General features: G+C 47.7%; 1 protein-coding gene across 1 annotated transcript in view; it reads right to left on the reverse strand.

The window, feature by feature from the left end:
* Nucleotides 1-5,904, reverse strand: part of GRIK4 (glutamate ionotropic receptor kainate type subunit 4) — a 122,119-nt gene extending 116,215 nt beyond the window's left edge. The window contains exon 1 of the mRNA XM_066334950.1: nucleotides 5,519-5,904. Within this exon, the coding sequence (XP_066191047.1) occupies nucleotides 5,519-5,705 (187 nt within the window). The 5' untranslated portion in view covers nucleotides 5,706-5,904. The remainder of the gene's footprint in view (nucleotides 1-5,518) is intronic.
* Between the last annotated feature and the right edge of the window lie 6,374 nt (nucleotides 5,905-12,278).

Raw genomic sequence — 12,278 nt, forward strand, 5'->3', positions numbered from 1 at the left:
GGCACCGCTGGTTTTGTCCCCCCATCACCTCATCCTCACAGCCGGGAGGAAGAATTTGGTGCCTGCTGATATCAGCGCCCTCCTTCCCCAGCCCCAGGGACTGTCTGCACCTTCACCATCAGAGCCAGCAGCACCCCTTAAAATGCTAATTGTGCCTTGTGGGATCTTCCCTGCGGTGCCTGCAGGAGAATTCCGTGCGTCCTGAGGGAGCTGAACTGAGCCATCCACATTTTTTCCACATTTCCACTGTCGTTTTCGTTCATTTTTACCTCACTTTAATGCTCGTTTCTGCCTTGCTTCGGCCCTCCAGCTCAGACAGCCCTATGGACAAACTGCACCCAGCAGGGCAGCTCTGGGCCCTTTACTTGCTGAAAAAGTGGCTGAATTTATCATAAACTCCTCAGGGGGGTGATTACACAGGGATTCAAACCCTACAAACCATGCTCTGCTACCCACGGCCGTGACAGAGGGATGGGCTGGGAATAAAGGGACACCACACAACCACAGAGCTGCAGGAAAAGCTCCACTCTGCCTCTTCCCACCTCCTCCAGCACACACAGCTCAGTGCCAGGGGCTCCCCACACCTCTGGGGGATCCCCAAGAACGTTTTCTTGACGTGAAAAGCTGAGAGAATTGGGATTGTTCAAGCCTGGAGAAGAGAGGCTTTGGGGTGACCTCAATTGCAGCTTTCCAGTGCCTGGAGGAGCTGCAGGAAAGATGGAGAGAGACTTTTTATAAAAGCCTGGAGGGACAGGATGAGAGGGAATGGCTCCCACCTCTGGGTATGGGGCAGGAAAACATCGAGTTCCACCTCACAAAAACACCCTTAAATGTGTTTAAAACCCTTAAAAACATCAAGTTTCACCCTCAAACACTCCGGAGTTGTGGTGTAAAGTTTGCAGAGCTGGGACACAGAGGCAGGGAAGGGATTTTCAGGGGCAGAGCTGAAAGGCTACAGGAGGCTTTGCAAGGGGTTTGTCAGCAGAGCCTCTGTCAGGCCTCCTGATCCTGCTCCTGGTGAGGGCAATTCCACGGATAAACCACAATTTTGGCCAGGGTATGAATTTTAAACGAGCTCCTTTAGCACTCCCAATGAATCAAGCCGGAGAATGCCAATTTAGGGCTCTGCTCGCTGAGGCCGAGTAAATAACCCAGTAAATAACTCAAGCAAATTTCCTGACTCTTCCTTGAGCGTGAATGAACCAGCAAAAAACAAACCCAGAGCTGCACCCACACAACACTGTGAGCTGCAGGAAAGCAGGGCCAGGGGAGATGCTACCCTGCAGGGCAGGAGGGAGCGGATGGTTTCGGTTTTTTGGGGTTGCTGCATGCAACACAACCTGTGCCAGAGGTCTCAGGATATTTTGGGAGGCCTTGCAATGGTTCTTCCAATGGCTCCAGGCTGCCTGGAGGCAATTCCTTCCTTCCCAGAGCTCTTAAAGCTGTTGAGAGCACTCCCATCCCTGCCTGCTCCTTCCCTCCCTGGTCAGACCCAGCTTTTTGAGGTCCACAGAGATAATAATTCACCCAGACAGAGCCGGGAACTGACTGACAAAAGACATTCTCAGTAAAATATCACCACTTTGGATAAAGCTTTTAGACCTGGATTCTCCCACCAAGGTCTCCAGAAAAAATAACAAAAAAAAAAAAAAAAAAAAAACAACCAGGAACGAGGAGATTTTCTGCAGAGCTGCATCAGAAGGGAACAAACTATTTAAACAGGTGAAAAAACAGGTCTGCAGTGATGACTTTCCCCCCCTGTGTATCAAGGAAAGAAATAGAGCATTCAGGAGCCTCCAGGCTGCTCCTCTTCGGCCAAAGGCATGGGGAAGGTCACCCTGTAGCCCACATTCTGCTCAATTCCTCGCACAGATGATTCCTCTCCAGCTCACTGCAATGCAACACTGGCCGTGAGTCCTGTCCAGGCCAGCAGAAATTCACGGTGTGTGCTCAGAGATGAGGCAATCTGCTGCCTCTCCACTCCACTGAGGGCTGCCAGGGCCAAGATCCACCCCAAAAAAAACCCCAGAAAAGCAGCAGCAGGGAAGCTCAGGGCTCAGCTCACAAGCCAAGTGTCCCTGACTCAGCACCACCGTGTTTCCTCCTGCCTGGAAGCCAAGAGCTGCAGGGAATAATCACTTTTTCCTGGTGAAGAACCCACCCTGACACTGCCCAGCTCACCTCCCATTACTGATCACATCCTTGAGCATTCCAGCAGCCCCTGATCAGATGGCTTTCAGGATTGTTTTAAATGTTTCCTCACATTTTCTTTGAATATTTAAATGTTCTTGCTGGTCTGTTTTTCCTCCCTTATGCAGAGCATTGATTTATGTTGCTAGATACCATATCTCCCTGCCTTGCCAAAAGCATGCATTTGGGAATGATTTCAGAGCTGCTGGTAATATTTTTTCCCCCTCTTTTTTATTCTGCACTTTATTTTTATTAACTTTTTTGTTGGAGGCGCCGTAAAAATGAAAGTGTGGCTTGAAGGAACAACACTCATCAAATCTCCTCCAAACCAAACCAAACCAAGCTGGAAGGCAGCTGCCATTCCCACCTGGAAGCTGCAGCACAGATTTGAGTTTCCAGTCCTTAAAAAAGCTGAAAGTCACAGTGCCACGTCTCAAACACCTTCACCTTTCACTCTGGGAAACAACCAGAGCCCAGGTTTGGGATTATACACTCCCAAAAACCCCACAGAGCTCCCCAGACAGACAGGACACTGACACTGTTTTACACCACAACGACACAAACTATGAACTTCAGAAGGCTGAAAATGACTCCTCTATTTTTGGGCTGTGTCTCCCTTTTATACCATTTCACACAGCCCAATGTGATTGGTGACACAAAGACAAACCTCTTCACTGCCATTGGTCAGAGCAGAGGGACATCAAGAAGTCCCTCCTGGGGAAAGGAATGAATAACAAAGTTACAGCTACAAAAACATTTCTCCTGTTGACAGAAAATTCCCAGGGAAAAGGATTTCAGAAGACCAAAACACTTCAAGATGGAACCAGGGCTACAGGACACAAAGCAAAATGAAGGATTTTCCCTTCCAGCATCCTGATAATTCCCCCTCCATCCCCATCCCTGCTGGCCGGAGTGGAGGATGTGCCCATCAAGGTGAAATGCAGGCAGCAGAACTGGGAGCGTGCAGGGAAGTGCTGCACATGAATCAGGGATTCCAGGGATATAAAACATCCAGGCACCTTTCCCAGGCTCCTGCCAGCTCACACCCTCCCTCCCCATATTTCTTGAGCTGCCTCACGCTCCGCTGGCAGAGGGGAGAGGTAATTTCACTTCAAGTGTGTCACCTGTGAAAGGTGCAAGTGGGGACAGGAATGGATTAGCGGCTTATCTGCAACAAATAGTTAATAAAGGCAGCTGGGGGAACAGCCAGGGGAAGCAGTTTCCTTTCCAAAGTGTCAGCTCTGTGAGGTGAGTTCCATTCCCAGGTTTACTGGATGCGTTTCTGTTCCCTAATCCCCACGGGCGGCCAGGGAAAACCATGGTGCTTCTCCTTGAAGGATTTTTTTAACACAGCCCAAAGGAGCCTGAATTCACAGGGATTCCTTGCAAATTTTGGGGATTTTGGGGTTGTCACAGTTCTTGTGGCACCCTTGGACTGAGCAGGTTGGGCTCTGGCACCCCATGCCCATCGATGGAGGGCAAATGTATTTGTGGCAGAGAAATATTTGATTTTATGTGGGGTTTAGGAGAGGGGGGAGTTTAGTTCCTCTGTGGCTCTTTGAGGGGTGGCTTTGAATTCCCACAGGAAGAGTAACATCAACACCACGAAAACCAAGGCAAGCATGGAGGAAATTCACCATAAACTAATTTCATTCACAAGAAGAAGAGACAACGTTTCAAATATGCAGGGAGGAGCTTCAGCAACTGCATCAACTGACCATAAACTGCATTTCATTTACAAACTAAAGAGAGGACACTCCCAAAATGCAGGGAGGAGCTCGGCGTGTCCACAAACTGCATTTCCTTGATAAAAGAAAGTAAAGAACATTCCCAAAGTGCATGGATGAACTAAAGCAACTGTGTCAACTCGCCATAATCTAATTTCATTTACAAGAGGGAGGAGAGAACATTCCCAAAATGAGCAGAGGAATTCCAGCATCTTTGTCAGCTCACCATGAACTAATTCCGTTTACTCAAGGAAAGGGAGAACATTTCCAAGATGCAGGGAGAAGCTTCAATAAGTGTGTCAGCTCCCCATAAACTGGATTTCATTTACAAAAGGAAGTAGAGAACATTATTGAAATGCATGGAGGAGCTCAGCAAGTGTGTCAACTCACATAAACTAATTTAATTTGTAAGAGGAAAGAGAGAACATTCCCAAATGCATGGAGGAATTTCAGCAAGTGTGTCAGCTCCCCATAAACTGGATTTCAAAAGGAAGTAGAGAACATTCTCAAAATGCATGGAGGAATTTCAGCATCTTTGCCAACTCACCATTAACTAATTTCATTTAGAAGAGGAGGGAGAACATTCCCAAAATGCAAGGAGGAGCTCAGTGTGTCAACTCACCATAAACCAATTTAATTTACTAAAGGAAAGGGAGAACATTCCCAAAATATAGGGAGGAATTTCAGCAAGTGTGTCAGCTCACCATAAACTGCATCTCATTCAGTTTATCAACATGTAAATCAACATTTCATTCAGTTTATCAGCTAAAGAGAGAACATTCCCAAAATGCAGGGGGGAGCTCAGCAAGTGTGTCAACTCGCCACAAACCAATTTCATTTCAAGAGGAAGGAGAGAACATTCCCAAATGCAAGAAGGAGCTCAGTGTCTCCACTCACCACCACAAACTGCATTTGATTTACCAGAGGAGGGAGAGAACATTCCCAAAACGCATGGATGAGCTTCAGCAAGTGTGTCAGCTCACCACAAACCGCATTTCATTCACAAACTAAAGGCAGAACATTCCCAAAGTGCAGGGAGGAGCTCAGCGTCTCCACTCACCACAAACTGCACTTCATTTACAAAAGGAGGGAGTCAACATACCCAAAATGCAGGGAGGAACTTCAGCAAGAGTGTCAACTCACCATGAACTAATCCCATTTACAGGAGGAGGGAAACAACCTTAACAAACCCATGGATGAACTTCAGCAGGTGTGTGATCTCACCATGAACTGCATTTCATTCACAAACTAAAGGCAGAACATTCCCAAAACGCAGGGAGGAGCTCAGCGTCTCCACTCACCACAAAATGCTTTTCATTTACGAGGAGACAACATTCCCAAATGCATGGATGAACTTCAGCAGGTGTGTAATCACACCACAAACTGCATTTCAATCACAAACTGGAGACAGAACATTCCCAAAATTCAGGGAGCTGAGCCCCACTCACCACGAGCTGCCCCTTTTCCTCCCGGGAGGAAGGAGAGAACCTTTGACGCAGTGCCAGCCCAGGGACGCCCCAGCGATGCTGGGAGGATTCCCCCCTTCCAAAAATCCCTCCAGAGCTGGAAAAACCCCCAAAGCCAGCGAGGTGTGCACTCACCAATCCTCAGGGAATGGGGGCTGGCCCAGATCCTCATCAGCCACAGCAGAAGGAGCACCAGAGGCGCCAAGACACGGAGCATCTTCCATAAATCCTCATGGAGCCCTGCGGTGGTCTGGGCATGACATAACTCTGTGGGGAGACACAAAACACGGCCGTGAGCCCCTCTGCTCTGCCCCAGCAGCATCACTCAGCACAACTCAGCACTGCACACAAAGGCTCTGTTTACCCGAGGAGGAGGAAGGTATTTAGGGACTGGGAATTATTCAGGGATTGGAATCAAACTGGGCAGAGAGAGCCTTGAGGGGAAAAAAAAAAAAAAAAAAAAAGAAAAAAAAAAAAAAAAAAAGGGAAAATAAGAAGAAAAAGAAGAAGAAGTAAAAGAAATAGAAGAAGAAGGAAAAGAAGAAGAAGAATAAAACAAAAGAAAAAGAAAAAAAGAAAAAGAAAAAAAAAAGAAAAGAAAAAGGAAAGAAATGCAAGGAAAAATCCAAATATTTCATTTTGGCATTTTTAGCGTTTCAACAAAAACAAGTGGAAATCAATATTGAGTCACATCTCTGACTTCCATTCTCACTCACTCCACCCCCCTTTTTCTTTCCACTCAGAGCAGCCTGCGACTCATTATGTAATCCTGGCTTCTGATTTTAGGGTGGGGAAAAAAAAAAGACATTTTCACAGCAAAATATGATTTAAGGGAAGGGTTTAGGAGGCAGAAGTCACTCGGGCCTCACCAAACCAGAAACCGATTCCTCTCCACAGTTCCAGTCACCTCCTTCCCTCCCTCCCAGGAACAAGAGGATTCAGCACAAAACCAAGAACATCTTTTTTTGTCCTCACACGAGGTCTCATCACCCAACCAAGTTCCCATCCCTCAATTTCCAGCCAAGAGGTCCAAGTTCCAAAGTCAAAACGCAGCCAAAACGAAGGGCAGGAGCTGGAAAAGCCACAAACTCATCCTCAGCACAGGTATTGGCACCGGCTGTCCCACAGCAGGCTCCTGCAGCACAGCTAATCAAATTTGTAACAAATACCACTTTAAACAGCTTCATAAAGGGCAGATTTTACTTCATAGGAAAAAAAAAATACCACCAAAAGAAGGTTGTCTCTGGAGTTGATAAAATTATCTCCACAGGCAGCAATGTCCTTAAATGCTGACTTTGAGCGTTTCATCTGTTACCTTATCTCTCCCTTCTCCAGCTGGCTGGCAAAAACATTCTCAGCCTCTTCCATTTGTCTCCTTCTTGGGCCAAACACCGAAGTCCTGACACAGGCAAAGTCTTTAATCTGCCTTTGAAGCTACCAGGAGTTTTGTCTGAGCAAGGCACAGCCTTTCACTTGCAATTTTCCAATTAATCTATTTTTAGATTGCATTTTAAGACTTCCTCCAGCTTATCTCAGCACTCTCCACAGGGACCATCCCCTTTTCACAGAGGGGAAACGGAGGAGACAAGGCCACAGAAATAAAAATCCAGGGATTTTTGCACTCCCTGGGGGTTGAGCCCTCCCTGGATCACTCTTCCCTTGGGAAGCTCCCACCTCCAGCATCCCAATCCCAGCAAACTGAGGGATCCATCCCATGCTCAGCTGTCAATCAGCCATGGGAAGAAAATCCTGATTTCAGCGCTCTCAACCCATTTTTAAAAGCCAGAAACTCCCCCCCCCTCAAAAAAAAACCACCTGGAAAATCATGAGCCACCTCCGTGAAGGGCAAATAGCAATTTTCTCCTTTTTTTTCTATTTTTTCCCTGTTTTTCAGTGGGAGTTCCAGAGTAATTCCTGGGGAAGAGGAGCCCTAAAAGGTTAAGCTCGTGGGAAATTGGTTACTTAGAAGCGCTGGCAGCGGCACAGACAGATTGCAGAGCAATGCATCATTTGAGCACTTTGAAGCAGCTATTTCCAAACTTTCCAGGATATTGACAAAACAGCAGGATGGCCTCAGAGTGTCTCACAGCCCGGAACGTGGAGCTGGAGCTCGTGGAACACACACAGAGACACAGGCAGACATCCCTTCCCCATGGGGACAGGGACAGGGATGGCAGGGCACCATGGGCAGCTTGGGGTTTGCCCCCCAAAAACCCTCCTCGTGCTCAGCTCTGGCTCTAAAGCTGCTCCTCAACACTCACAGTCCTGTTTTCCTCCTTTTTTAGGTCCTTTTACTCCTTTCTTAGGTATTTTTCCTCCTTTTTTAGGTCCTTTTACTCCTTTTTTAGGTCCTTTCAGGTCCTACTTTTCCTGCTGCCCCCAGTGTGTTTTCCTTGCCAGCCCCTGGTGGTGAACAGCCACTAAACTCAAGTAAAACATCTGCTGGGGAATGTCAGGCCAGGACCAGGGCAGGGAAAAGGGGGTAGCAAACCCCTCAATTTCCAGCCAAACCGGAGGAAAACGCCTGCCTGAAATCCGGGGAGGTGGCTGGAGTTTCCATCCCCGTCATTCCCTGCCAAAGCTTTATGGAATCACCTCAAGGAAGGACATGGAAGGGCTGGAGAGTGTCCAGGGAAAGAAAAGGAGCTGGAAAGGGGCTGAGCCTGGAGAAAAGGAGCTCAGGGGGGACCTGGTGGCTCTGCACAAGTCCCTGCCAGGAGGGGACAGCCGGGGGGATTTGGGATCTTATCCCAGGGAACAGGGACAGGAGGAGAGGGAACGGCCTCAGGCTGGGCCAGGGCAGGCTCAGATCGGACATCAGCAGGAATTTCTCCATGGAAAGGAACTTGAAACGGCCCAGGGAGGTTTGGATATCCCCATCCTTGGAGGTGTCCCAGGAATTCCTGGAGGTGGCACTCAGAGCTCTAGGCTGGGGACAAGGTGTGGATGGGGCACAGCTTGGACTCCACGGGCTGGGAGAGCTTCTCCAACCTCAATAATCCTGTGAAGCACCAGGTTAAAGGAGTGGTTGTCATCTCAGACTCCGCACAGACAAAACACACAAAAAATCCTGTGGGAACAGGGAAAAGCCCCTGTGAGTCCCTGCTCTGAGACCCCAGGACTGCTCCTGTCTGGAGAGGCTGAGGAGGAGATTCCCACAGCTGCCTGTGCATCAGCAGCTCTGAGCTAGCAGCAAAGCTGAGCCATAAATCCAGAGCCCCGCTGAGCTCTGCTCCGGCTGTAATTACCTGGGACATGGAGCACAGGGGGATGCTGCTCCACCTCACACATCCCCACCCCTCAGGAGAGCCTGGATTTTGGAGCACGGCGCCCAGGGAACAGCTGTTCAGCAACAGAAATGCACCAAAGAGCAGAAAAGGCAGGATCCTACAAGCCGAGCCCACGGAGCATCTGGCTGCTGGAGGGGATTGCACAACACCCGGGGAGAGGAGCAGGAGGATCCTCCCCACCTGCACAGATGCTGGGATTCCAGATTTGGGATAAGGAGGGAAGGAGAGAGAGGATTTTCCTCCTAGGCCAGCATCAAAGTTACTCTCTGATGAACAAAGATGCGTTTCAATCCTCACAGCATCTGCCCAGTGCGCACTTGCTGCCTCCTCCCTAAATCCAGGCACAAAAGGGGTGGTGGGCACAGTTCAGACGCCCTCACTGCACTTTAATTTTGCCTTGCTGAGGCTGTCATCCTCCCAGGCCGCCCTCCAGCTGCAAGGTGCATCTGCCTGTCCCTCATTTCCCCAGGAGGTGCTGTAAAACAGGAATTCCACCCAGGTGCATCAGTGAATCTACAGCTGGGGGTGCCCACTGCAAATCCCACCCAGGGAGGGGAGGAGGACACCTTCCCTTCGTGCAGCACTAATATAAAACCCCAGAGAGCCAAGGAAACCCCGAAGAGACAAAGCCTTTAGCAGCCTGTGAAGATGACTGATCCCAGACTCATCCTCAGCTGGCTGAAAATAAATCAAACCAACTTCCCCCTGCTCGAGTTCCCAGCGAGAACATGTCAGGAGCTGTGCATTCACAGCTTCAGTGGCTGCTTTTCCCTGCTCTGACAGCAGGCTGGGAGAGCCTGCTTGATGGACAGCTGTCTGTGGAGCATTCCCAATCTTTTTCCCCAAAAAAAAAAAAGAGTGGGATGTCTGGGAAAGAGTTCCCTGGGCTCCTCAGGGTGGGAGGTGCTGCTGCTGGATCACGAGCTGACCCCTGCGTGCAGCACAAATATGGAATTCTTTTCCTGCTAAGCCCCCCTTTGGGTTTTTGGTTATTTTTTTTCCATCTTTCAGCTCTGGAAATTCAAGAGAATAAAATAAATCAGGGCTATACTGGAGAGTTTTGTGCTCTCTCTGGAGATAAAAGTCTCTAAGTACTCAGCAGAATTATGGACGATTTGCCTCCGAGAGGGAGCAAGTTGCTCCTGAAACTACTGATACATTTTTAATGACTGTGTGAGCTGCTGCTCTTCTTCACCGCTATCACCACCACAGCCTCCTGCTATTTGGAGATTTCTGCGGAAAAATTCTTAGACAGTAGAGCAAAAAAGCCAAAAGGCAGAATAAAATGTTAAATCACCGAAAGAAAACCCAAAAAAAACCCACCCCACCCCACTCTGCTGAAGCTGTCACAGAGATAAAGGAGACATCCCTGAAAAGCAGCTTGTTCCCTCTGCACAGCCTGACAGGGACACACAAGGAATCCGCTGTTATTCCATGGAATTACAGAGTGGTTTGGGTTGGAAGGGATTTTAAACATCACCTGCCACGGGCAGGGACACCTCCCACCATCCCAGATTTCATTGTCACCTCCAGCCTGGCCTTGGACACTTCCAGGGATGGGGCATGTCAGAAGTGTAAATTATAAAATTGGGGTTTTGCTACAGGATTAGTAACTTTATAGTAAAGATATAAGATTTATTTCTGCTATTAGTAAAGAAAGTCAGGCAGAGTTGTAGTAGTGCTATAGCAGTTACTTAAACTGTCTGTTTGGCTGGGAGAACACCCAAAGAAAACCCTGCTATTGATAAAATATGCTTAAACTGTCTGTTTAATCACAATAACACCCAGGGAACATGTAAAAAAGATCCAGCTATTGATAAAATACACTTAAACTGTCTGTTTAATCACAATAACACCCAGGGAACATGTAAAGAAGACCCTGCTATTGACACACCAACCATCAGCATCTCCCATCTGAGGAAAGTGTGGACCCAGGCCCAGGCTGGAGGTGACAATGAAGACACAGCCCAGGAAAACACGGGCTCTGAAAAGCCAAACCCAAGGAGGGACTGTGCTAAACAGCTCCTGGAATATGGAAACTGGTTTGTGGAAAAATATGAACATTCAACAAGACTGATGAGATAAAAAGGGTATTTACAGAATGTCTCTGAAATAGCAGGTTGTGGACTTGCTGAATGCCAAGTCACCAGCCTGGCTGGACTTCCTTTTGTTTAATCTGTTTCCTAATTGTTTTAGTTTTTATTATTATTAAACCTATTCTTTAAAATCGACCTAAAAAGTGAACTCTGCTTTTCACAGGCATCCACTTCTCGGGGCAAAGGGCAAATCCCTGCGCCAGTGATTTCTGCTCACGCCTCCCAAAAAATGCCACCACCCTGCAGAATTCATCCCTGCCACATCTGTCCCCAGCAGGCACCAGCAGCAGCTCCAGCTGCTCTGCACAGCAGTGCCAGGCCCAGCATTCCCAAAAAAAACACCCCCAACGTGCTGCTTTTATCCCCGTGCAACCCTCAGGCTGCAAATCCCCCTCTGCACGCCTTCCCCTGCAAGCTGAGAAACCACAAACACCCTGGAAAAAAAAAACTGGCAGCGAATTCCACCTTCTCCAGGCTGAGGGTTTTTGATGATTTTTAATTTTTTTTAATTTTTTTTTTACCCAAGCAGGAGTTTGGAGGGAGTTTTGGTGTTGATGGATCTCTCCTTGCCTCACCAGAAGCTTGATGAATGGTGAGAAAAACGCAGCTCGAGCAAAGCTGGAGTAATCCTCACAGCTGAGACAACAAATTTACCAGCTGCAGGAGCAGCCAGGAATTGGGGAGGGAAAAAAAAAAAAATAATGTCAGGGAATATCAACAAACAGCTAAACGGGGCCTTTTTCATTCTTTTTGCTCCTGGTTTTCATAAAGCTGCTTCTGCAGGAAAGCTGGGGTTTGAAATGGAGCAGGCGAGAAGGGAAGAGCATGAAAAGCCTGAAAAAACAGCTCAAGTGGATGTTGTTGGGCTCCAAAAAGTGTCTCATGGGGAGGGGAGAGCTCCACTGACAGCCCGCCCCAGGGTCACAAAGATACAAGTTCAACTAAACTGAAAAAAAATCGCTTGAGTTAAAGCTACCATCAATATGTTTCACTCGGAAAAAAAACCCAAAAAAGCCAAAAAACACTACCAAAACCCACCAAAAAACCTACCAAAAAAAAACCCCAAAAAACAACACACAAAAAATAAACCACAAAAAAAAACAAAACAAAAAAACCTCTCAAAACCCTAAAAAACCCTCTACATAATTAGCACGGGTAAATCATCACCACGAGATATTGTCACAGCCAAAAAGAAAAATAAAAACCCTCTGTGAGGCTGAGGGGAGGATCGACTCCTATAAAGACAATGAACGGCTGGAATTACAGCGGTAAATTTGAAGGAAGGAGGGAAAAAAAATATAAATTAATCTTTGGATGGGGTATAAACCCTTCACGCTGCAAAGAAACTGGTGAATTCTCTATTTTTGAGGGTTGGGAGAAAGAATCAGCCCTCGGGGCAAGGCTCCTCACACAGCCTCTGGAAGCAGCCAGAGCTTAAAAAGGATACTTAACAACATGAAGCAGAGCTCGGTTCCAGTCTGGCAATTTCTATGTTCCTATAAAAGCCAC

This window comes from Sylvia atricapilla, chromosome 23, assembly GCF_009819655.1.
Source record: "Sylvia atricapilla isolate bSylAtr1 chromosome 23, bSylAtr1.pri, whole genome shotgun sequence".
In the NCBI taxonomy this organism is placed as follows: Eukaryota; Metazoa; Chordata; class Aves; order Passeriformes; family Sylviidae; genus Sylvia; species Sylvia atricapilla.